This window comes from Notolepis coatsorum (assembly GCF_963971535.1).
Source record: "Notolepis coatsorum genome assembly, chromosome: 5".
Taxonomy (NCBI): domain Eukaryota; kingdom Metazoa; phylum Chordata; class Actinopteri; order Aulopiformes; family Paralepididae; genus Notolepis; species Notolepis coatsorum.
Window position 1 is genome coordinate 86186411 of NC_140169.1, and position 27571 is coordinate 86213981.

The 27571-nt window shown below is 43.6% G+C and overlaps 2 protein-coding genes across 3 annotated transcripts in view; one reads left to right on the forward strand and one right to left on the reverse strand.

Annotated features, from left to right (window-relative positions):
* The window catches only part of gopc (golgi-associated PDZ and coiled-coil motif containing), a 42749-nt gene extending 39753 nt beyond the window's left edge, over positions 1-2996 (reverse strand). For both annotated transcript variants that reach the window (XM_084313969.1, XM_084313968.1), the window contains exon 1: positions 2509-2996. In XM_084313969.1, coding sequence (XP_084170095.1) covers positions 2509-2802 — 294 coding nt within the window. In that variant the 5' untranslated portion in view covers positions 2803-2996. The remainder of the gene's footprint in view (positions 1-2508) is intronic.
* A 2784-nt stretch (positions 2997-5780) lies between these two features.
* Positions 5781-27571, forward strand: LOC311228257 (nephrocan-like; the record flags this gene model as incomplete). Its single annotated transcript, XM_084314164.1, has 5 exons — positions 5781-5877; positions 7103-7188; positions 7851-7941; positions 10729-11453; positions 27121-27571. The coding sequence occupies exons 1-5, from the start codon at positions 5842-5844 to the stop codon at positions 27569-27571; spliced, it is 1389 nt and encodes a 462-aa protein (XP_084170290.1). The 5' UTR covers positions 5781-5841.

The following is a 27571-nucleotide window of genomic DNA, read 5'->3' on the forward strand; positions in this document are numbered from 1 at the left end:
GTTGTTGTAGGACATTGATGCCAAGAGCTATCTGTAGCTACTGCTGGATGGCGTTGGGACAACGCCTCAGTGAACTATTTAGTTTACTGCGACATTTCGTAGTGACTAGTTACCTAGCCAACGGAGGTATTATGCACTGGACTATTGCTGGAGGATTTGTTGATGTCGGGAGCTATCCGTAGCTAGCCGGCTGGATAACGTTACACAATGCCTCGTGTATTAAACTAAGTGAATAGTTGACTGGGTCATTTTGTAACGGTAGCTAACGTTATCTCACGAAGGTCCCACACTGACTAGACTAACGTCACGGTGAGGCAATAGCCTCTGTTTACATGCAGGCATACAGGGGTAGGAGCAGCAGCAGCAGTGCTAACTAACGTCACGGTGACTCGGAGGCAATAGCCTCTGTTTACATGCAGGCATACAGAAACAGGTGGGGAGGGGGTAGCAGCAGCAGTGCGCGGTGCGCGCTTCATGTCTGCTGAGACAGCGAGTGAGAACTCCGCTAAAGAATTGGATCATGATTTTCGGTTTTCACATGACTATTTGATTGCCCGTCACACGGCGCTCAGACGTCTCAGTGGGAGGCGCCAAACGTAAAAACTGAGCGCAAATGGCGGGTGGCGCTCTCTAGTTTCGGTCCCTGATTGGAAACAAGGCTGGCTAGGATAATTAGCTTGCACGCCGCTATTTTATAGTTTACGTGCCGAGTGGGTGTGTGGCGTGAATTCTGAGGCCACGGTTAGAGTAGTGTGGGGTATGCGGTGGACGTTGTTGCAATGTATTGGGGCGGAACGGAGTATTTTAGGGTGATAGTTAGTACATTGTCATGGGATACACCGCTTGCTCTGGCTAACTGTTAGTTCCATTCTCATAATGCATAATGATCCAGTGGCAGTAGGTTGCCCCCTGGTGGAATATAATAATCTATGCACTGGTGCGTAGAAGAACGCGGACTGATGACGACATCAACTCGAGACATTCGCAGCAGCAAAACAAGTCTATTAATAGCCCGTCCATCGGCGCCGGGCATAAGAAGTTAATTAAACTCGACAGAAATTATATCGACGATAATTATCGATATCGAGTTATATGAAAATAATTTTATAATTTTAACGCGATAATGTTTTTGGCCATATCGCCCAGCCTACTCTGTCTGTCATTCACAGCATGGCACCTTGGCAATCAGACACACCTACTCAGGTGTGTCAGGAGGAGGAGGCACACCGGTGCAAAAGGACCGTCTCCTCCAAGCTGGTCATGACATTGTTTGGTTTGTTTGGTTTGGTTTGTTTGTTTCTCATCTTATCACTTACACGCACCCACACACTGACTCATCCATGCACTCACTACATCACTGATAATACTGATCCACTCGTTCTTTGATTCTTTTTTCTAAATAGTTTAGTAGCATAATTAAATAACTTTTCTTTAAAAACCTTAGGTACTTGTGTGGTCTCCCTTGTTTTTGTCTGTACCTTGAGTTTGGTTCATGACAAACGTAACAGTGATATGATCTCTAGGCTCACTCTTTCTCTGAGATAGTTACAGTGATATGATCTCCGTCTGTCTCTCTCATAGTTCTCTCTCTCTACTGGAAAGGCTCTGTTTGCAGAGTCAACTCCTCGTTTCCTAAGCAAACACCATTCACACAAGCAGCAGCAGTGTGTTTGGTGGCGAGTTAGTTCACAGGGCAAAGGTCAACAGGACATCTGCCAGTTGTGTCAGTCGGTGCCTTCAGTGATATTTAACATGACAGATTGGGGCAGTTAGAATATAGAGAAGTGAAGCTGAGCAGTGTGTGTGTACACACGTGTCTGAATAATGTGACTACATGTAGTGTGTGTCTCAGTCTGTCTGCAGTGTGTGTGTGTGTTCTGTGTTGTTCATCCCTCCCTACTCTCTGACAGCAAACATCAACATCAGGGCAAAGCACAAAAGTATCCATCTATGATCTAGCAACCGGTATCCAACCAGCCTCCCGGAAAATTCTGTTTAAAACGTCCTTGTAGCACGGCGGCTAGGGAAGATTGGCTAAGGACATACGGAAATGTTTGGTTATTTGGCACATAGAAAAGCACATACGATGACTAAACAATACACCAATTAACTAACGTTATTATCTCATATGCTGCTATTTGATTGATTGATTTATTGAAAACTTTATTAACAGATTGCAGAATGGGTACAACACAGTACGGCTCAATACACACAATTGTTAAGGGGATGCAGACCAGAGAAAGACGTTTCGTCTTGTTTACATCAGGGTCCCCCATTTTTTTATTCATAGACATTTATGACACGACATACATGATACAGGTATATAGTACTGTTACATAACTTACATTTGTGACATACAATATGCAAATATACAGTACTGTTACCCATAGTCATAGATCCTAACAGAGATTATATACATATGATGGGGAGGAGACTGTAGGGATATAGACAGATAGACAGCAACTGCTACATCTAGACATGATTTATGACAGATCATATTTAACTCGCCTCTAGTTTGTGGTTGAGTTGGAAGATGGTCTGGGCTTTGTGACAGAGCTGGGCGAAGCAGGAGCTGAGGCTGGTCATCTTCTGCCGCCCCTCGTAGGTGATGTCCGCCTGGTCCGGGTCCACCTCGCCCAGCAGCAGGTCCACGTCCACGAACGCCTTGTCGAACTCCTTCTCCAGCACCTCCAGCCACCGGAACATGGACATCATCCCGGGCCCCGCGGGGCTGACGAGGGCCGTGCCGCCCCGCGTCGAGGAGGAGGAGGACGGGGATCCGCAAGCGGCCGAAGCAGACATTTATTGTTGTTGTTGTCGGTGATATAGGCAGGCTAATAAGGGGAGTTAGAATACCTCTCCTGGCAGAACAGGTTGGGTTTTCTCTCACTAATCGGGGCTAATGGAAACCCCAACGACGACTTGATCCTACAGACGAACTCCGAAAGCGAGAATAAAACAGGGATCTTGTTGATCCTCCTCACACACACACAAGCCAGGCTGCGCCGCACCAGGAAATCGGACACGGTCTCGTCGCTGTTCATCGACTGCGCTGCGTTGTTTTTTTTCGTGGCCGCAGTTTGCGGAGACGCTCTCTGATTGGCCACTGACGTTTCTGGTCATGTGACATGTGCGGCCAATCGCGTGACGAGCTGTGTCTTTGTTAATTTCCGCCTCGAACAGCATGCAAACTACCTAACGCCTAGTTTATCACTGGTTAAGCTCAGGCGACTCTTTCGAAGTTGGTTAGAGTTTGGAATCAGGGCTGGTATTCTATCGCCCTGCTCTAAGACAAACTCTAACCTTAACCAACTTCGAAAAAGTGCCTAAGCTTAACCGGTGATAGAAACAGGCGTCACACGATTGGGCGCACATGTCACATGACCAGAAACGTCAGTGGCCAATCAGAGAGCGTCTCCGCAAACTGCGGCTACGGGAAGAAAATAGACCGCACCAGGAAGTCGGACACGGTCTCGTCGCTGTTCATCGACTGCGCTGGTCTGCCACACCATAGATATCTATAGATGTGCCACACCACACGAGTAGGGTCGAGCTGCAGCCTTCCGCCAATCAGCGCATTGCCCTGTCACAGGAGTAATAATCCTGTGGCAGGGCGGAAGTTCCAATCTGGACCGAGGCTCCGAGTCTGCAGCTGGACCCTATTGCACAACACAGTCCAAGCAGTCGATGGCAGAGCAGCAGATGGGCGTGGCCCCTAAGAGCAGAGATATCTCTGAGTCTGTGAACGAATGAATGAATGAATGAATGAATGAATGAATGATGAATGAAGACTTTACTTTTTAACAGATTGCAGAATGGGTACAATACAGTACGGCTCAATACACACAATTGTTAAGGGGATGCAGACCAGAGAAAGTCGTTTGTCTTGTTTACATCAGGGTCCCCCATTTTCAATTCATAATGAAAATGAATACACAACATCATGACATTTATGGCATACATTTACATTTACATTTAGTCATTTAGCTGACGCTTTTATCCAAAGCGACTTACAAGTTCTGTACGACAAGACAGCAAGAAGGGTACAACTCTATCAGCTGAGTAACAATGTTTATCAAAGTGTTGCGTGTTACAGTGTAGGTTAGTTCATTAGGACAAGTGCATGACAGTACGGTTAGTTCATTAGGACAAGTGCATGACAGAGGTATATAAATGTTACATTTGTGACACATACGATATGCAAATATACAGTACTGTTACCCATAGATCCTGACAGAGATTATATACATATGATGGGGAGGAGACTGTACATTAGTCACTGTTACATCCTGTAAGTCTCCAACTCCCCTGACCTGACCGCCGTCCACTAGTTGGTCTCTGTCTGGTGGATATATTCAGCCCCTCGTTCTTTCTTCAGCGCTGTGTGTTGACCCTTTAATTGTTGTTTTGAATACCTTTGTAGAGACTGATATAATAGTTGATATAACTATAGGCATTATGTCCCCTCCTTCAGCAGCATACTTCCCTGGAGTCTATTGGCACCATTATTATTATTATTATTATTATTATTATTATTATTATTATTATTATTATTATTATTATTATTATTATTATTATTATTATTATTATTATTATTATTATTATTATTATTATTATTATTATTATTATTATTATTATTATTATTATTATTATTATTATTATTATTATTATTATTATTATTATTATTATTATTATTATTATTATTATTTTTATTATATTACTTTATGTTTATTAAAGGATCCCCATTTACTTATTACTTATACGTATTACTCTTGTTATTATGGGAAACGAGCAAGCAAGCTATATATATATATATATATATAGCTTGCTTGCTCGTTTCCCAGTTTTTCCCCTCCAAAGAAACTATTATAATTTGAGTAATTGTTCCACCAGGCCGTTACTGGTTCTTCAGATAGTGATTCTTTGACAGCCTCTATTCACACATGTATTGGGTATTTGTTGGGTATGGTGGTCAAATAGGCTCCTCTCTTTATATTGGTGGCGTAGCCATAGTGGTTGAGATAATACTAATAAAACACAAACACGTGAAGCTATTGACCAGAGATGAGGCTATCTGTTTAAATGGCAAATAGATTAGGTGCATCTTCAGTAGTGAGAGCCCTGAAATGAATCCTTGTTGTCAACCTCCTACTGTATAACAAGACACTTAGGAACTCTAACTGGAGGTACAGCCACTCCCTTCAAGGTGAGAGAGAGAGAGAGAGAGAGAGAGAGAGAGAGAGAGAGAGAGAGAGAGAGAGAGAGAGAGAGAGAGAGAGAGAGTCCAAATAGGAAGAGAGGAAATTGCATTTAGCTTAACAGAATGGGTTGTAAACTGTTTATCAGGCAGTTTGTCACGTCCGACAAAGAGAAGTGCTATCCGTGGCTCTCTGCCTGTGGCAGCCAGTTCCTTGTCCGTGTCAAGTGTTGTTTTTTAACCCAAGATAAACATCTCTGCCATTGTTCCAACATGAAGCGGTGAGAAGCCAGCGGAGGAATCCCTGGTCCCTGCTATTTAAGCTCCTCGGACCCCCAGGAGCCTTTATGCTCTTCCTGCTCCAAGATGCACAGCGAGAGGACATAGAGGATTTATTTTTTTAAAGGCAATTTGTCTTTTACAGCTTTAAAATCACACCAGGCTATTCAGTGTTATAGGAAGTCATGATGTGGCTGGCTTTATCTGCTCTTATTAGCCTCCTGCTGGATCCTCACCCGGGTGTCTGCAACACCGGCGGCGTGTGTCCAAAGAAGTGTGTGTGTGACCATGGGGCGGCCGTCCTGTCGGTGCAGTGTTTCAGAGTACAAGCCATTCCATCCGGGATACCGAGAGACGTCAAGAGGATGAACCTGGCTTATAACCACATCAGAGAAGTCAAGGTAAGATGCGAGGAGTTCACCGTGTGCTGGCGTTTGGTTCTTGATCTTCTTTTATTAAGCAGAAACATTGTGTGCAAGTTACTTCTGTAAAACAAGAACCAGGCTGTATGCCCTGTTTTTATGATGAAACTTGCTGTGTGCCGTGTTGGTCAGGACTCCCTGGAAGAAGAGATCTTGTATCTCAATGGGACATTCCTGGATAAATAAAGGATCAATTAAAAAATGTAAAAAAACAGAAGACACACTCAGGTTAAAGTTGCCATGAAACAATAGGCCTAATTCCTTAGAGCTAGTATGTCATTCATTCATTCATTCATTCATTCATTCATTCATTCATTCATTCATTCATTCATTACCACTGAACATTAATGCCTGATATATAATGCCAGCATCACATAATGAAAATCACTGTTTATCAATACATTTAAAATGATCTATACTTATATAGGGAATGTGCATAGTTACATACATATTATGTGGTGTAGGTGAAACACTTAAAAGCCCACCTTTCTGCCATACAAGTGCATCTGTGCATCTGCACTTCATGTTAAAACACATTTAAGTTAGACATTTAATGTAGCTCTGAGGGTGGTGTCAACAGTGTAAAACTGTGTAATCACCACCCTGGTTATTTATTTATTTTCATAGATTTGTTTTTATTCCTCTGGTCGTTATTTTACTTAACCGTATCTATTTACACTTTTCACGTAGTCTGCTCTATAAATTTCACCCCCAGACACACGTTGAGCTTTCTACACTGTTTGCAACAGGATAATTAAAGCTTTCCAACCATACCATTATTATGTCTTTACTCTTATCATTAAGCAAGGTATTTTCTCAAATATCCAGTGTCGACAAACTATACTTTTGAGCAAAATGACTTCAAAGGTTAATACACTGGATTAAGGCCATTATAACGTAAAATGTTACCAACCAGAATTTACCAATAACACAGATTATGAAAGCCCAGACATTGTTTTAGTAAAATATGACGAAACCCCCAAACAGGCAAACATGTTATGGTAAATGTGGAGAAATTGAGAATGTCCCCCAGGAAGTGTGTACATTCACAGACATTACATATATATTTTTTAATAATCAATCTAAAAAAGGATGTGTTAAAATAATGCAGGATGTGTTGTCCGTAATATATGTAAATGAGCTGCTGCAACATTCAACTGACTGAAACGGAAGAGGTCAGAAGTTAGATTTCTGTGTGTTCCAGGGTCGTGACCTCTCAGGTCTGACGGCAGTGGAGGAGCTGACCCTGTCTTCCTGTGGGGTGGAGCTGGTGGAGCACAACGCTCTCAGGTGGGTGTCAGGTCCCGTCCTGTTCTGTTTATTCACCAGGGACAAAAGATGGTTCACAAATAAATGGATTTTCTAAACCTTTTATATTCTCTTCATGCTGCAGTTTCTTTATATAATAATTGTACTGAAGAAGGCACTAACTGAAACGTTAAAATAAAAAACTTAAAAAACGATTTAAATGCATAATGTGAGTATAAAAGTTTATTTTTTTTACGCATCAAACAAAGCAAGGATGACTGTGGTGATTCCTCCTGCAGACCTGTTTATTCACTAATACTAGCTCAAATTGACCAAATATGTATCCATACAAAGGTGTGGAGTTTTACTACACCATCATCAATAAAGCTATACATTTCTTTTTATTTAATCTTTTAATAATATAATTATAAGAATACAAATTTGAATAAAATATACCCTTTTGAATGAAAAATCACCATGACAATTGTATTGCAAAAAAAAAAAAAAAAGACAGCTGTACTTTACACTGGAAAAACCCAATACATCAAATATTGTTATATGGTCAAAAAAGGTTTTAACTATACTGCCCAGCAACCAAAGTGCAATGAAAACAATCTTACTAAATCTTCAACATCTTGTTACACTTCCTCATTTAGCCAACTGAAGTGACATTGACCTCTGACCTCTGACCTCACTGCTTTCAGGGCCCAGAGCGGCTTGCGCAAACTGGACCTTCAGAAGAACAAACTCCGCCTGCTTCCTCGCGGACTTCCTCCTAGCCTGGAGACACTCAAGGTGGAGCAGGAAAGAAGAGTTGTAGAGTAAAGTGAAGTAGAAAAGACCAGGTGATGAGAGGAGAGGACAGGACAGGAGAGGACAGGAGAGGACAGGAGAGGACAGGAGAGGAGATGACAGGGGAGGACAGGAGAGGACAGGAGAGGAGAGAACAGGAGAGAACAGGAGAGGAGAGGAGATGAGAGAACATGAGATGATAGGAGAGCAGAGAACAGGAGAGGAGAAAACAGGAGAGGAGAGGATAGTTCAATGTACAATTTTGTTTGTTTGTACAGTGTCTCCTCCCCCCCCCCTCAATGTACAGTATTACTTGTTTATACAGTGTGCCCCCCGCCCCCCCCCCCCCCCCCAACCACCTCCAATGTAAATTACCCAGTATGGTTGTCAATATCCCAATGTACCCAACCCCCCCCACACAACCTCCTCCAATGTACAGTTTCTACGTCAAATGTATATACTCCCTTTTCTTGACTCCTTCTGTATCACAAACAGTACTGTATTTGCAAATCTGGTATGTCATAAATGTATAGATGTAGCAGTACTGACTATCTGTATGTCATGTATGTCATATATGTCCTGATGAATTGAAAATGGGGGACCCTGATGTAAACAAGACGAAAGTCTTTCTCTGGTCTGCATCCCCTTAACAATTGTGTGTATTGAGCTGTACTGTATTGTACCCATTCTACAATCTGTTAATAAAGTTTTCAATCAATCAATCAATCAATCAGAGAACAGGAAAAGAGAGTACAGGACAGGAGAAAACAGGAGAAGAGGACAGGAGAGGAGACAACAGGAAAGGATAGGAGAGAAAAGGAGAGGAGAGAACAGGAGAGGAGACTAGAGAGGAGAGAATGGGATATGAATCTGATAGGGCAGGAGAGAACAGGAGAGGAAACGAGGGTGGGAGAGAAGAGGAGACTAGAGGATAAGAGAAAATAGGGGAGGAGAAGATATGTCACTAGAGAGGACAGGAGAGGAGGGGAGATGAGAAGATTGTGGGAAAGGAGAGGAGATGAGGGGGAGATTAGAAGAGAGGAGGGGAGTGGAGAAGAGAAGAGAGGAGGGGAGGGGAGAGGAGAGGATGGGCTCAGGAGGTAGAGCAGTTGTCTGGTAATCAGAAGGTTCCTGGTTCGATTCCCGCTCCTCCCAGGCAGCATGTCGAAGTGTCCTTGAGCAAGACACTTAACCCCTAATTGCTCCAGATGAGCAGGTTGCCTCCGCCATCGGTGTGTGAATGTGTGAGTGAATGGGTGAATGCGAGGAACAAAAATGTAACCATTTAGATGAGAAGAGAGGAGAGAGAAAGAGAGGAGAGGAGGGGGAGATGAGAAGACAGGTGAAAAGAGGGGAGGAGAAGAGAGGAGACTTGAGAGGAGAGGAGAGTATTGCAGGATAGGAGAGGGAGATGAGAAGAGAGGAAGGGAGGGGAAAGGAGGGGAGGGGAGGGGAGGGGAGGGGAGAGGAGAGGAGATGAGAGGCGTAGATTGAACTTATTTTCTGTTGTCTGAGACAAATTGGTATAGGATCACATGTATATATAAATTTAATTGATCTTAAATTTAAATGTAAAGTTACTGTAATAATAGGTGATTGTTGTTTTAAAATGGAAAATGTACCCAATAGCTTTTGGACTGCACAGAAGCCGTACTAAAAGCCATGCAACCTTACTAGTTGATGATCAGTACACAGTAGCAACTGCTGTCTCTGAAAGAAAGGAAATAGAAGCCATTCACAGAATGTTTGGAATGCCCATTTGCCCTCCATGTTGGAAAAGAAAGCAGTTGCTATGTGTTGATATATACAAATAATACATGTGTGTTTTATTACTGGATCTCAATGTTTTACCTATTCTACCACTGCACCAAAATGAGGCATTTTCTTTTGAAATGGGTTACTAATGGTTACAGGCAGCCAGCCATACTAAAAAAAGAAAGAAAAAAAAATGTCTTTTACTACGATGTACTTTGCTACTATGCCTATACTACTACGCTAATATGTCTATACTACTGTGTGGCACTCTGTAAATGTAAATGTAAAGATAACTACACAAACATTCTGTGGAAGGCCTCTATTGTTTTTGCATTCTGGGCGTCCTGTGATCGATAAAGCATCCTTTTATCAGCACAATCCACGCTGTTCCTCTCATATTAGTTCTGGCTAGTTAGCTACAAACCAACACAAAGTCAACGGGGTCGAGCTCCTGTCACTACAAGCCGACTGAAGCTAACCGAAATCTACTTTGTGTGCACTGTGGCGTAGATTTCAGTTAGTCAGTTAGCATTAGTTTGTCGGAGATAGCATGAGGAACAGCATGGGTTGTGCTGAGAAAGGACTGTGACAAAATCACTGGTAAGTAAGTAAGTAAGTAAGTAAGTAAGTAAGTAAGTAAGTAAGTATTTATAAAGCACCTTTCATACATGTCATGTAGCTCAAAGTGCTGTACACAATTATAGGCATATATAACGATAAAAGCAATAAAGTCATAGTGATCAGTTAAGATCAAAATAAAAAAAAATAATAATAATAATAGTAACGTAAAAATGAAAATAACGTAAAAACAGTCATTTGCTTACCAGTTTGGGAGAACAGGTCCGCACAAACATTTCCGCTCAGTGGCAACCGGAAGTGCACTAAACCAATGCACTTGTATGGTAGCAATGTTTAGCTCTTATAACGCTAGTGTAGTAGCAAATAGGGCTAAAGGGTTCCAAAAATCTGAACTGTCCCTCTAACCCGTCATATCCATCTCTTAGATCATCTAAACCCGTCTCTATACTTCCATAGCTTGGCCACAACCGCATACACGCCCTGCAGGAGTCGGCCCTGGAGCCCCTGAAGAGCCTACGCCTGCTGGACCTGCAGAACAACCACATCAGCTCTCTCAGAGCCAACGTATTCCAGGGACTGGTGAAGCTGGAGAGTCTGCACCTCGACGGGAACCGGGTCGAGGCCGTCCAGGGGTCCCTGAAGCTGACCCAGCTGAATGTGCTGAGCATCGGCGGGAACCGGATCGCCTCGTTCCCCTCCGCGTTCTTCACGCCGCTGAAAGCCCTGACCACCCTGCGTCTGGCGGGGAACCTTTTGTCCAGGGTCCCCAATGACCTCCCCGGGTCCCTCGCTCTCCTCAACCTGGACCGGAACCAGATCCGATCCCTGAGGAGCCGGGAGATGTCCCAGCTGAAGAACCTCACCTCTCTCTCCGCCGCCTACAACCGCTTGGTCTCCACGGACGGGGCCCTTCGTCTGCCCAACCTGACCTCCCTGGAGGTGCCGGGGAACCACCTGAGGGTGCTCCCCAGCAGACTGAGCCCTCGCCTGGAGAGGCTGGACTGCAGACAGAACGCCCTGCAGGAGGTGTCCTTCCAGCACGTGTCGGCGCTGAGGCAGCTGAGGCACCTGTTCCTGGAGAACAACACCATACGGAACGTGGAGGCCAACGCGCTGAGGAACAGCGTCCACCTCACCAACCTGGCCCTGGAGCAGAACCTGCTGTCGTCTCTTCCAGATGGGTACGAGATGTGTGTGTGTGTAAGATAAGATAAGATATTCCTTTATTGCATGGGGGTGGGGAGAGGGGAGGTACAGGTAGTAGAAGACATACAAGTACAGGTCACAGAATCATAGTACAGTGTGTGTGTGTGTATAGCTATATTTGTGAGGACCAACTTTGGACCGCCCACCTTTCAAGTGAGGACATTTTCACCCATTTTTGTGATCTCACCCTTTAAAAGGAACACACATTTTGGGACATACACTTATTTGCTATCTTCCCCAGAGTCAGACAAGAAGATTGATATCAGTTAACCTGTTAAGCTCTAGCCCTATTTTCAGAAAACCCGCCTAAAAGTAAATGGAAGATTGCCCCACTTCTACAAGGTAAATTTGCATGTTCTTGCGGCTGTTAAAATTTCTCTCACTGAGCTCATTCAGCACCTCCTTGAGAGAAAATATCTAAGCAAATGAATAAAGGGAATATGATTAAACAGAAGGATTTGTAGATACAGTACTGAATTATAATCAATTTTAATATATAATATACTGTAAAATATCAGGCCTATAAATTACCTTATTATGACCAAGTCATACATCTATGGATATAGGCCGTAAGCTGTAGATAAAATTTCTTTTTACAATACATCCAGAGAGATTTTCAGGTATCTTATCAGGTGTCAGGTATCTTAACCATCTCTTAATCATTTAAACCAATCACCGCATTTTAATATACTTAATAAATACTACATTATAATATATATATATAATTTTTTTTAACCATACACTTTCTGATTTCCCTTGCACTTCTTCTTAAGACAATTTCACCTGGAGTGTGTGTGTGTTGGGTGTTGGGTTACAGTCTGTAGGAGGTGGAGAGATGGACTCAGACTCAGTGTGGGCTTCACTGAGCTCTCAAACAGTATCTTGTTTTTTCAGAAGACTGCAACGGTTATGTCTGAAGATCTGTCCTTCCTCTGTCCTCACAGGGAATGAGCAGGGAGCTACTTCTTGAAGAACAGTGGCTTTTGTCTTCCATCCATCAGGATCTTCATACCCAACTGTATCTTTGCTTGATAGTGGTGGAAGATGCTTGGCTATTCTGTCACAGAATTACTTATGTTTCATCTTCTGTTGTTGTAGCTTTTGTTCCAGCTTTGGACGTTTCTTTTGCTTTGAGTAGCTCGGCAGCTTTCGATTCATCAGCAGCTCAGCAGGCGAGAGGTGACGCTCTGTAGCTGAGAAGAGTACGGTGGGGATCTGAGTCACTGTCAGCAGCTTCCTTCAGGAGCTGCTCGAGGATGTGGACTCCTTTTCCATTTGACTGTGCATACAGAGGACTAGATGTCACATGCTGGAAGCCGTACCGTTTTGCAAATTCCTGCCACTCTCTGCTCTTGAAGCATGGCCCGTTGTCACTCACCACTATGTTTGGTATGCCGTATCTGCCGAAGATCGATTTTTGTATGTGTTATTATGACACAGGTTGATGATGTGTCATTTCAGGGAAGTTTGAGTGATAGTCAATGACCACTAGATAGTCTTTACCCTTGAGATAAAACAAATCCATTCCCACTTTATGCCATGGTGGTGTTGGTACATCAGCTACCATAATAGGCTCTTTGGTTTGCTTGTCCCTATGTCTCTGGGATGTTTCACATCCACTTATCAGTCTCTCAATGTCTTTGTTGATCCCAGGCCGGAACACTGCGTCTCTCGCTCTTCTCTTGCATTTCTTGACACCGAGATGACCTTCATGGATCCTCTGTAGTATGTATTATATTATATTTGTCTTCAGCAACAGTCCATCAACAACACTCAATTCACCTCTGGTGTCGTAGAACAGTGGACAGGAACCTACAGGCCATCCATTTTGTATGTTTCCAATGATACATTGCAGCTCTGTGTCTTTTGCTGTTTCTTCAGCTATTCGTCTGGACTTTGTGTCTGATACAGGAAGCGCAGCAGCCACCATGTTGACATGGCTTTGAACCTTTCCCTGTGGGTGCCCGTGAGAGCGCGTCGGCGAGTATCAGGTATTTTCCTGGTGTGTAGATCAGCTCAAAGTCGTATCTTTCGTCATGCGCTGAATCCTTGGCAACATTTAAGTTTCTTTTGATGATGGCAACCAGTGGACGATCTGTCTCTACGGTGACGGAGGGTAGGCCATACATAACCAAACACTAACCCTATGCATTCTTTTTAAATCTGAGCATATCTACACTCTCTGTCGTGGACCTGGATGCATAGGCCACTGGTTTCCAATGCTCACCTTCAGCCTGTAGAAGTACTCCACCAATTCCGTCCTTGGTGGCATCCGTCGACACTTTGATCCTCTTCGTCGAGTCATAGAATGCCAACACAGGTGCAGTTGTTAGTGTCTCTTTGAGCCTCTGCCACTCATGCTCATGTTTGGATGCCCATTTGAACTCATCCCCTTTATGCAGGAGCTCATGAATGCAGGATGTCTTTGCAGATAGGTTAGGAATGAATTTACCTATGAAGTTGACCATTCTCATGATGCATTGCACACCTATATTATATTGTCTGTGGGCCTTGGCATGTTGTGTATGGCATTGACTTTTTCTTGGTCACCCTGGACACCTTGTGCAGAGAGCTTGTCTCCAAGGAAGACGATTTCTTGAGCTCCAAACTGACATTTGCTCTTGTTGATCTTCAGTCCATACTTTCGTATCCTCTCCAGCACGTTGGTCAGTCTCTTATTGTGTTCTTGGACTGTGGAGCCCCAGACGATGATGTCATCAACATATGCTCAAACTCCATCCAGCCCCTCGATGATGTGTTCCACTGCTCTGTGAAATATTTCAGATGCTGAACGATTCCAAAAGGCAGTCTGAGCAAGCAATATCTGCCGAAGCGTGTATTAAAGGTGCAGTACTTGGTGCTGCTTTCATCCAATTTCAGCTGCCAGAAGCCTTGTGATGCGTCAAGCTTTGTGAAGTATCTGGCACCCGCCATCTCACTGGGGATTTCCTCACGCTTGGGTATCTGGTAGTGTTCCTGCTTTATGTTTTCATTCAGATCTTTCGGGGTCCATACATATTCTCAGGTCACCATTTTCTTTCTTCACGCACACCATAGAATTGACCCAGTCTGTTGGTTCCTCTACTTTCTGTATCACCCCGAGTACTGTCATCCTATCCAGTTCTTTTTTAACACGGTCTCTCAGTGGTGCCGGAACTCTTCGTGCAGCATGCACCACTGGCTGTGCGTTTGCCTTCAGCTGGATTTTATATGTGAATGGCAATACACCAAAACCCTTGAAGACATCTGTCTTGAGCTATGCTGGAGTACTCACAGTTCTGTACCATTGAGTCAACAGAATCTCACTTGGTGTACTCACAGATGTGTTGATGCAATACACTATTTCCCACAGCTCCAAGTCTTCACAGGTTTTATCACCCAGCAGTGATTCAAGTCCTTTAGCAACAACAGAAAAGAATAGGTGGTGAACTTTTTCTTTCACTGTATACAGATACAGCTTGCATGTGCACAGACAGTCGACACAAACAGTGTTTTCTTTCTTATACTTGGCTTATCTTTAATTTCTTTGATGTCAGACATGCTGATCAGGTTGGCTTTTGCTCCAGTGTCCAATTTCATTGTGACTAGAGTCCCGTTTATCCACAGTGGTGCTATCCATTTATCTTCTCTAATAGCATTCACTTCACCGTTCACTGTGGCAACAAACATTTTCTCATTCTCTCAGATCAGTGTCCTCCACTCTTTTTATAGATTTTTTTTAATTTAACCTTTATTTAGCCAGATAAAACATTAAGAACAGGTTTCTTATTTGCAATGCCGATCTGATCCAAGAGGCCCCAACAGGAATAATAAAAATAATAAAAGAAATAGTTAACAATCATACACACATAAACAAATAAACACATGCACAGCCTATGTACAAAAAAAATAAACAGGGGAGGAGTAGGGGGGTGAAAGTATGTGTGTGTGCGCGCATGTGTATGCAAACAGATGCATGTGTCTAGGTGCGAGTATGAAGATTAATGAGTGCTTGTATGTTGTGTGTGAGAGGGTGTATGCAAGTGTGAAACTGGGGTATCAGCAAGAGCATGAGGGATCTACTAAGAGCGTGTTACGTTTATTCTTGAAGGCAGCCAGTGAAGTAAGAGCTGTAAGTTTAAGGGTGTCTTGAAAAGCGTTCCAGTCATAAGCTGCTCCAAAGTTAAAGGAGTTTCGGCCGAAGGTGGTATTGGAGCTTGGGATGTTTAGTTTGATAAGCTTGCTTGATCTTGTGCCATAAGTGCTATGAGAAAGGTGGAGCAGGGAGGAAAGATAAGGTGAGGTATTGCCCAGGATTGTCTTGTAAATGGAGTGGAACCAATGTTGGAGTCGGCGGGTGTGGAGGGAGGGCCAGTCAACCAGTTTGTAAAGGTCACAGTGATGTGTATTAAAGGGTGCATTGGTGGCAAAGCGGATGGCAGAATTGAGAATGGTGAAGAGGGATGGAAACGGGCCAGTAGCAGTTGGGGTCAGAGCTAGAGCCGCCCTTGAAGAGGGGGAAGATTAGAGCTGATTTCCAGTCAAAGGGGAAGACAGAGAGTTGAATGGACAGATTGAATAATTCTGTGATAGGGTCAGCTAAAAGATGAGTGGCTGCTTTAAGAAACTTTGAATCCAGCCCATCAAAGCCAGCAGACTTATTTGGATCCAGTCTGGAAAATTCATCCCGAACCTCAGAAATTGAGAAAAGCCATTGGTAATGGGAGGGGAGGACAGAGTGTGTGGTGGGACGCTATGAGCTATCAGCAGAAGAGAAGGCTAGTGTGCAGCTTACAAAGTGTTGATTAAATAGAGAAACCATGCAAGACTTGTCGGTAATGACAACCTTGTCAAAAAGAATGGATGCAGGTAGGCTAGGAGAAGAGTGTTTGTTTTCCATGGACTTGACTGTGGTCCAAAACGTCTTCGTATCAGTGCCACATGTTGTAAGTTTCTCCTTGAAGTGAGACATTTTGGCTGTCCTGGTGGCGTGAATATTTTAGGCAACCAACTTGTGTTTAGCATTTCTCTGATTGGCCAATACGCCCATGTGACCATGGCAGCGCGAGAGAGCTGCAGCGCGGAAATAGGCTGTCTATTGCCATTCTCTAAGACAAACTCTAACCTTAACCAGCTCCTTAACAGCGCCTAAACTTAACCCTTCTAACCTTAAGCAACTCCGAAACAATGCCTAACCTTAACCAACTCCGAAACAATGCCTAAACTTAACCGGCGAAAGAATGCATGTTAAAAAATATTGCCATTCTCTAAGACAAACTCTAACCTTAACCAGCTCCTTAACAGCGCCTAAACTTAACCCTTCTAACCTTAAGCAACTCCGAAACAATGCCTAACCGTAACCAACTCCGAAACAATGCTTAAAGTTATGCCTAAACTTAACGGCAAAAGAATGCGAATGCACGTTAAAAAAAGAAGAACATTTTTTTTGAAGGGAATCAAACTTGCCAGCAACGGGCCGTAGGATCCACAGCAATACAGCGCTGCCAATTGAGCTAGTTCTGGATAGTAAAAAAGGGGGGGTTACTGCTACATAATGCTGCCGCGACGGAGCTCCGCTACCGCTCCGCTACCGCTCCGCTACCGCTCCGCTACCGCTCCACTCTGCTGCTGCCGCGTCGCCGCGGGGGCGTGGCTAGACGCAAGTTGGGCGTGGTTAGACACAAGTTGGTTGCCTTTAATATTTAGGCGTCCTGGTGGCCTGGGTGCGTCAATACTTTTACCAACGGATTTCCAGTTCCGCGTTCTACGATCTGATTGGCCACTGACGTTTCTGGTCGTGTGACATGTGCGGCCAATCGTGTGACGCCTGTTTCTTTCACCAGTTAAGCTTAGGCACTCTTTCGAAGTTGGTTAAGGTTAGAGTTTGTCTTAGAGCATGGCGATAGAACACCAGCCCTGATTCCAAACTCTAACCTTAACCAACTTCGAAAGAGTCGCCTAAGCTTAACCAGTGATAAACTAGGCGTTAGGTAGTTTGCATGCCGTTCGAGGCGGAAATGGGCAAAGACACAGGCGTCACGTGATTGGGCGCACATGTCACATGACCAGAAACATCAGTGGCCAATCAGATCGCACCAGAAACGTCAGTGGCCAATCAGATAGCAGAACGCGAATGCGGAACTGAAAATCCGTTGGTAAAAAAATAGACGCGGCCTGGGTACATTTGTTCCTGCATTGCCTGAAGGCAAGCCAATCAGCTGGAGACTTAGAGGTACGAGCTTTTCGTCAGCGTGTTCTTTCGACGTACAAGCTCAGCCAAGTCATGAGAAAACCAGGGGCTAAGGCGATTCTTGGTCCGGTATCGTTTCAGAGGGGCGTGTTTGATTTGATCTTTATTTATCTCCATAAAACAAACACACAAATTTGTAATAACAAAAAATTACTAAAATAAAATTATAAATACAAATAAAATAAAATATATCTTCCTAGACATGGAGGCAATAATCAGCATAGCTCAAGACAATGGTTTTGTTCGAGAAGTGACAGAATGAAGCAAAGCTTATCTGGTCCTGCCCCTTCCTTACAATATCATATTTGTGTTGTTATTATAATACTTAAGATTGGTTCCGCCCTGTTGTTGTAGTACCCGGACAGAGGACAGGGGGTACAGGAAGAGTGCTTGATGTACGAGGAGACAACAGAGAGAGTGCCTTGATGTACGGATAGACAACGTAAATAAAAGCCAGTAAAGAAACCCTAGCCTAGCCTGTTTATTCCTAGTTAGGAATACCAGGAAACAACAAACATAACATGGTGTCAGATAATGGAACTGGCGACGCGGAGTTGAATCGACGTCAAGAAGGAATGTGCTGGATTCCGAAGGCACAAATGTGCGCACTGCTAGCGAGAGGATCAGCATGCGAGCATGTCTAGTGAAAGTGAAAGTGATCGAGCTAACGACGTGAGTGAAAACGTTTCAACCAATCAAGAAGGAGACCAAGAAAATCCTGCACCCGTAGTGTTTCCCGTCATGGATAAGCTCAGTCCTCCCACACCCATGCAGTTCAGTGGCAATCTTGCTGATAATTGGAAGAGATTTAAACAGAGATTTAGTATTTACTTGGCTGCAAGTGGGGCGGGGGGAGGAGATGAGAACAGAAAAGCGGCTACATTTTTGCATGTAATAGGAGAAGATGCATTGGATATTTACAACAGCTTTCAGATAGATGAGGGAAATATAACATTGACTGAGCTAGTGACAAAGTTTGAGGAGTACTTTGTGCCCAGTAAAAATGTCACTTTTGAGAGATATAAGTTTTTCTCTGCCAGTCAGAAAACAGGTGACAGTTTTGATCAGTACTTAACTGAACTACTTACGTTGAGCAAGTCATGTGAATTCGAAGATTTAAGAAACTCATTAGTCAGAGATAGAATAATATGTGGAATTCCTGATAATGGGCTCAGAGAAAGATTACTACGTGAACATGATTTAACGCTAGAGAAAACAGTTCACATGTGCAGAGCAGCAGAAACCACTCGTGCACAAGCAAAGGAGCTGCGCACGGATGAGTCGGCAGCAGTGCATGCCGTGAAAAGAGAGGGACAGCGCCCAAAACAGTTTGTAAAACAAAAGCCTACAGAGCAAAGTCCCAGGAGTCCAAACAGTAGATGTGGAAGATGTGGAGGCAAGCATATGTCTAGGGCATGCCCTGCTTATGGGAAAGTCTGCCACAAGTGTGGGAAGGATAACCACTTTGCGAAGTATTGCAGAGCTGAGGCTTCAGGGATGAAAGTGAACACAGTGGAAGAAGAGCCAGAGGAGTTCTTTGTGGACTCAGTAGTACAGTCTAGCACGGCAGAGGCGGCAGAATGGATAGTCCCATTAACTGTGAATGAGACCATAATTCCATTTAAGATAGACACTGGTGCACAGGTCAACCTGTTGTCCATAGACGATTACAGGACCCTCACAGTTAAGAGCAAAATACACCCTGTGAAAGTAAAAGTGACTGGTTATACAGGAGAGACTGTTCCAGTTAAGGGGTGTTGTGTAGTGACTCTAAAGCACAAGGGACAGCAGTTAAGGGCACAGGTGCTCATAGTAGAGAAGAGCGTACAGCCAATCCTAGGTCTGAGTACCTGTGAAAAGCTTGACTTAGTGAGGAGGGTGTTTGTAGTGAATTCCCAGACTAGCACAGACCACAAAGCAGTCATGCAGGAGTACAGCGATGTCTTTGAAGGACTAGGATGCTTGCCTGGTGAGCACAAGATATGTGTGGATGACACAGTGACTCCTGTAGTGCATGCATGCAGAAAGATTCCATTTGCACTGAGAGACAAACTCAAAAAGGAGTTAGCCCGCATGGAGAAGATGGGCGTCATAAAGAAAATAGATGAGCCAACAGATTGGGTGAGCTCACTAGTAGTATTGACGAAGACAAATGGATCTCTACGCACCTGTGTCGATCCACGGGATCTAAACAGGGCTATAAAGCGTGAGCATTTCAAGCTTCCAACAAGAGAAGAGATCATGTCACAGTTTGCCGGTGCTAAATGGTTTAGCAAGCTGGATGCGTCAACAGGCTTCTGGCAGATGAAGCTGGATGAGGCAAGCTCAAAACTGTGCACGTTCAATACACCAGAAGGAAGGTTTCGCTTTCTGCGTTTACCTTACGGTATTCTGTCTGCGCCCGAAGTTTACCACAAGACAATCCATATGATCTATGAGCACATAGAGGGAGTGGAGACCATGATGGATGACATCATCGTGTGGGGATCCACAAGAGAAGAACATGATGCACGGCTGAGGGAAGTACTGGATCTGACACGCAAGTCCAATCTGAAATTAAACCGAGACAAGTGTGAGTTTGCAGTGAAAAGCCTTACCTTTGTGGGAGATGTGATTTCAGAGCAAGGTGTCAAGCCGGATCCAAGGAAGACGTCAGCCATAGTGAACATGGAACGTCCACAGAGCATAGAAGATGTGAGGAGATTTCTGGGAATGGTCACATACTTGGCTAAGTTTATCCCCCAGTTGTCTGCCCATGCAGTCAGCACCACTCAGAGGGCTTCTAGAGCAGAAGAACGAGTGGGAATGGTCTCATGAGCAGGAAGAATGCTTCAAAATGCTGAAAGAGATCTTAACCAAGGAACCAGTGCTCAAGTTTTATGACCCAGAACGGAGCACTAGGATATCGGCAGATGCTTCTCAGTACGGCCTAGGAGCAGTACTGCTACAGATGTATGACAACAGCTGGCAGCCCGTAGCCTACACATCTCGTGCATTGACAAGTGCTGAAGTTAGATATGCACAAATAGAAAAGGAACTTTTAGCCAGCACATATGCATGTGAATGTTTCCATCAGTACATATACGGAAAGGCTTTTGAAGTGGAAACAGACCACAAGCCCCTAGTATCAATAATGGCCAAGCCCCTCAATGATTGTCCTCTGAGGATTCAGCGACTGTCAATCAGACTGCAGAAATATGATGTGAACATGGTCTATACACCAGGAAAATTCATGTTTACTGCTGACACGCTCTCACGCGCAGTCAACTAAATGGAAAGTCCAAATGAACAGAAAAGCATAGAAATACAAGCCTATGTTGACATGATTGTCACATCACTTCCTGTGTCTGCTGAGCGAACAGAGAAGATCAGGAAAGCAACTGAACTAGATGACACAATGAAAGAGCTCAAGAAGACCATACTGAAAGGGTGGCCTGAGCAAAAGCGTGAATGCCCGGGTCAGATCCAAGATTACTGGGCATGCAGATCAGAGCTCTCAGTTGCTAATGAAATTGTTTTCAAAGGAAGCAAGTTTGTCATCCCGGCATCCATGCGCAAGGAAATGCTGCAGAAAGTGCATGAGGGACATTTGGGTGAGGAAAAATGTAAACGTAGAGCGTGTGAAGTAATGTACTGGCCAAGACTCAACCAAGACATCAGCCACACCACAGCTGCATGTGAAATATGTCTCACCTACAGGTCTAAACAACAAGCAGAGCCGCTCATGCCCCACCCTGTACCTGATCGCCCGTACCAGAAGGTCGGAGTCGATTTGTTTGACTGTAACGGTAAAAGCAACATTGTAGTCACAGATTACTACTCCAACTACCCGGAAGTTGTAACACTGCAGTCAACATCCAGCAAAACAGTCATAGCCTACCTGAAAACAGTCTTCGCGAGATATGGAGTTCCCTGTGAGCTGTTTTCAGATAATGGGCCACAGATTTCCAGCAGCGAGTTTGCTTCGTTTGCAGAGGACTGGGGTTTTCACCACGCCACCTCAAGCCCGAACTACCCGAGATCCAATGGGCTCGCAGAGAGTTCAGTCAAGATCGTCAAGGCCCTCATGAAGAAGGCTCAAGATGGACAGGAGGAGTTCCAGAGGAGTCTGATGATATACAGGAGTGCCCCATTGGAAAATGGTTTGTCCCCAGCCCAGATGCTGATGGGAAGGCGCGTACGCACTAACCTTCCTATCCATGAGAACCTGTTGACACCAGAAGGAGCGCACAAAATCAGCTCAAGGAAACAAGAACAAAAAGAGAAACACAAATTGCAACATGACAAGAAGGCAAAACACTTACCAAGCCTCAAGCCAGGCGATACAGTCCGTATCCTGGATCACACAACAGGCACATGGAGACAAGGAGGACGCGTGCAAAGAGAAGTTTCACCACGCTCATACCAGATCCAGACTGACCATGGTGATTCTCTGAGACGAAACCGTGTGGATTTGAGACCACAGGTGACAGTCCCAGAGACAGACTCTCAACAACGAAGCACTGCAGAGGTGTTAGATGCTCCCAGGAGTGAGCAGTTTTGTCAGAGTTCCCCAGACCGCAGTGACTCTGTCATGCCAAAAGGGGGCAGCACGCCCTCTGAGACCTGCTGCAGGCCTAAAAGGAATGTTAAACCTCCTGAGAGACTTATTGCACAGTGCTGAAAGGCATGTGGACTGTGGACGTGGATAGGGTAAAGAAAAGAGGACACTTGATGATGAAGGTTAAATGAAAAAGAAAATGTAAAAAAAAAAAAAAAAATGTAAAGAAAGATTTGATGCATATGCTTATTGTTTGAATGCATACGTTCATGTTTAAAATTTATGTTTATTATTGGAATGTACAGGTTTAAGAACAGTCGGAAACGAACGTTTTGTTATAGACGACTACAAGAAAAGAACAAGTTGTTTCTGTTTAAAAGAAGGGAAGATGTGTTGTTATTATAATACTTAAGATTGGTTCCGCCCTGTTGTGGGAGTACCCGGACCGAGGACCGGGGGTACAGGAAGAGTGCTTGATGTACGAGGAGACAACAGAGAGAGTGCCTTGATGTATGGATAGACAACGTAAATAAAAGCCAGTAAAGAAACCCTAGCCTAGCCTGTTTATTCCTAGTTAGGAATACCAGGAAACAACAAACATAACATATTTACTTATATGTTATAACATGTAACATGTAATAAGTTATCTATCAATATAAGACCAAAAGTGTTCTTAAAGTAAGACCAAGAATCCTCAATGGAGGTGAATAAGTTGAGCCTCTCCCAGTCTGCAGCAGCAGTGTCATTGAGAAAGGCCTGCATGTCAAGCTTCACACAGCGCTTGGTCACGAGTACTGGGGGGCGTTTGACCCAGAGGCCAGAATGAACACAGGCAATGGCGCAATGATCGGCCAGGCCATCGCTGAAGACCCCAGAACGGTAGCTACAGTAGAAGGATTGTTGGTGAGAATAATGTCGATCAGTGTAGTAGAGAGGATGAGGGAGATCTAGGATTGTGTCTAGTGGTTTCAGTGAGTTGAGTGAGGTTTAAAGGCATCAAATTGATGAATGACAGCAGGAGGGGGTTAAGCATATTCCAGTTCAAGTCACCCACAAGGATGAATTCAGAAGAGATGAATGGGACCAGAATCTGACTAAGAGTAGTCAGTGTGTCAGCTGGGGCATCAGGCTTTCTATAGCAGACCGCAAATCAAATCAAATCCAATCAAATTTATTTGTAAGGCCCGACAACACACGTCAATGTCCCCATGGGCCGGACACGTCTTCTTTAAACAAGTCAAGAAGAAACATCACAATAAATCAAGAACAAAATAAAAACACCATGAAGTCAATTATTTTTTTTATAAATTAAATGAATGAATGCAACACTCCCAGACATACCCCACGCGAAGGTAAGGACAAACGCACTAAAACTTAGCAATAGGAAAAAATGCACCACAGGCAATGTGGAGGAGAGAAACCTTAGAAGGGCCATTCAAGGGGGGATCTCCCTTCTTAGATGTCGGTGATAGTAGTGTTGCAATAAAACAACTACAACTACACATCTTCCTGTCCTCCTCTCTTTTCCTTTTGAGAAGCACTGTTTTAGCAAAGTGGTTGCTCCCCTGGCAATTAAAGCATTGCTTACCAATGGCTGGACATTTCCTTGGCTTGTGCTGCGAGCCACAGTGCTTTCAGCCGAACACTCGGTCGCCTGTCTGCTGTGCAGGCTGTGTCTTTTTCCTGTACTTGAAATGGCATCAACAGCCGCACCATCACTCACATTTGCTGTGCCTGCTGCCATCTCACTGAATGTCCTCACATGCATTTGGGACAGCTCACTCGCATGGCAGATCTTGATGGCCCCTTCTAGTGTCAGCTCTGTTTCCCTCAGTAGCCTTTCTCTGACCTTTTTATCCTCCACTCCAAAAACAACCTGGTCTCTGATCAAGGAATCCCTCAGTATTGAAAAGTTGCAAGAATGTGCTTTAAGCTTCAGGTCAGTCAGAAACGTATCAAAAGGTTCCCCTTGCTGTTGCATCCGAGAACAGAATACATATCTCTCATATGTTTCATTCTTTTTCGGAGAGCAATGAGCACAACACTTTATCCAATTTCCTGTTATCCTCTTCCTCTTCATACACAAATGTATTGTACACTTCTATGGCCTGTGGGCCTGCTATTGTTAAAAGTAATGCTGCCTTCCTAGAATCCACCTTGGTTTCCAGTCCCAAGGCCGCAATGTACAGCTGGAACTGCTGTTGAAGGTGCGCCAGTTGCTGTCGACATTTCCAGTTAGTTTCAAACTCTGGCTTTAAGGAATCCATGTCACTTGGGTTGTCACAATGTCGTTTTTACTCCTTGTACCATGTTTTGTTTGGTTGTTCAATGATGAGTTGAGTCCTTGATCATGAACACTAGTAAATTTATTTACTCCGGCAGATCAGGTTACATGTTATTCATGCAGGTAATCCAAGATGGTCGTTCTTACTTGTTCTTGCTCTACCATACTGACACCTAGTGGTGCAAATGAATAATAACATCCCTAATCATCTAATCTCTAAAAATCACTAAAAAGAAAAGGGAAACGCACATAGTGTCATAGAGGTGCTCCGCAACATAAAAATGTAAAGGAGTTGACATCGTTAAGATATTTTTTTTAACTCATTCAGTGCCAGCTATTCGATGGAGGCCACGCTTTAAAAGATAGGAGTGTGTCACCTTGTTTGTAGAGCTATAATTATATTCTATATTTTAGCTATGGATACAATACTATGGCCCATTTGACATCACCTATCTATCATTCAATATGTGAAAAATAATAAATGTTTCCATCCATACGTTCCCGTGTTATACCGTGGTGAATATAAGTATGGTTTTAGAGCGGTCTGGGGTAATTCCCGAAATGCTGAGTTATAGCCTTATACGTCAATTCTACTATAAACGTTGCAGTTTCTTGCCTGTACACGCTACTATTCCCAAATCACATCTATGTCATAGGTATTATGTTTCATCATGAATGCATGAAAGGGGGGGGGGTGGTCGTTTCTGATTATTTGATTGTCAGTAACGGCATTCGTACTGAACACTAAAAACGCTTATCAGCCCGATCGGTATAAAAGCATTGCAGGATCAAGCTAAAATTGACATAAGATAGTCCTTACCTGTGATCGGGAGTATTCCAAAAATAATATTCCAATTGTTTGATCGCCATCTGGTACATCCGATGTCCATTTGGTCCACGGCATAACCCACCACAACAATGGATCGGGGATATTTGACGCGCTTCAATGGAACCGGGATAACCACTCCCCTCGCCCGACAAGGAAAAGTGAGACAGGAGACATTTGGCCGTTACACAAGCCAAGATACAAGGTTACAAAGGGTGCTCGATACCGCCGTCTAGCTGGATGCGGCCGGTATTGCACTTTGGCGATCTCAGACTCATTCCCTATGGTAACACCAAGGTCCCTGGATGAATAATGAATAAAAATATCGAATAAAGGAATAAACGACCAAAGGCGCCCAACCGTTGGCGAGTTAACCCGACTTATCTCGGGTTTGGCCTCCATTGAGTTAAAGGTGCTGTAAATTAAAATATATATATTTTTTTTACAATATATCCACATAGCTTTTAGAAAGGTGGGGAATAAAAGTATTGCTTTTACCCCCCAAACATATATTTATGTTGGTGGGTCCAAAATTAATGTTGTTGTTTACATGTTGTGTGCATGTATCCCCGCCTCCCTACTTCCCATTTCCCCACGTGGAATGCACCTGATTGCATAAATGGCATGCTGGTGCTCTAGGGCAACATCTAGTGGCTGAATGCTATCTATACCACCTTTAACCAACCAACGTCTTCTTCTTCCATATTCTGACCAAGACGTCATGTCGAAACGTTGGTTGTCTACAAATAAAGTTTGCATACAGGCTATGAGTATGCAACAACTACCCCTCATTCACAAAAACAAAAACAATGCATGCGTGTGTGTTCCGGTGTGTGTGTGTGTGCTAACCGTGTGTGCTAAGCGCTAACATTGAGGATAATTGCATGCCAAATAAAGACCTCTGCGACAGGTCCTGCATTATTATTATTATTATTATTATTATTATTATTATTATTATTATTATTATTATTATTATTATTATTATTATTATTATTATTATTATTAATTATTATTATTATTATTATTATTATTATTATTATTATTATTATTATTATTATTATTATTATTATTATTATTATTATTATTATTATTATATATTGTGACATATCTCTGACTGTAACAATTAATATTTTATATATAAGAACATTCTATTTAATTGCTGTCCGAAATTATAATAATTAGGAGACAATTTCGGAAGTTCAATATGATGAAAATGTATTACAAGTATGGATCTATACAAAATTACAAAAACAATGGTCAAAAGATGATTAGTTCTATCGAGATAAAGTCTAGTAAGCTTAAAGGAAGAGCGAGCGAGAGGGTTGAGTAAGGGAGAAGGGGTCCAAAAGGAGTGAGAATCAGTGCATGCCTGGTATAAAATAATTTATCCTTACACAAAAAAAAGAGTGGGAACACAGTCATTTAGGGATGCATAAGTCAACTAGATGTTTAACTTTCTTTGACATTTGAGATAAGATAGCAGATGTTTCTCACGATAATAATCATTGGTGCAATACACTAAGTTGAACAGTTAATCCCTTAGTTCACTCTTAGGCCTGGCACACCATTAGCTGTGAACTTTCTGAAAGAGAAGGCTGTTTACTATTTAACATCACAAACTAAATATATTCAGAAATAAACTAAATGCTTGAAAAAAAAGACACGAGACACAATGTATGAATGATTATGGATATAATGCAGAAAACCTATAATTATGATATTGCCAGATGTGTAGAATTCACCTACTAACACCGACCCGACAGCCTTCCGGAGAGTGTGGTTCGGTTGGACCTGAAGGGGAACCACATCTCGGCCATCCAGGAGCGCCAGCTACTCCCCCTGAGACGCCTGCAAGTGCTCAACCTCCGCCGGAACCACCTGGCGTCCCTGCCCCAGGCCCTGCCCAGCCTCCTGCCCCGGCTCACCTCTCTGCTCCTGGAGGGGAACCCGTGGAACTGCACCTGTGAGCTCCAGAGGGTGAAAAGGACCCTGGTGGCCCGCGGCGTGGAGATGCCCAATGAGGACCTGTGCAGCGAGGAGCTTGTTAGAGCGCCACCCGCTGGCGCTGGCGGTGGAATAGGAGGATGGAGGGCGTATCTGATGGAAAGGGACAGGTGTGAGGAAGACGAGGAGGACGGAGAGGATACGGAACGTGAGGAAGAGGACGTGGATCAAACGGACAATGAGGAGTATTATGATTATGATGATGAGTAG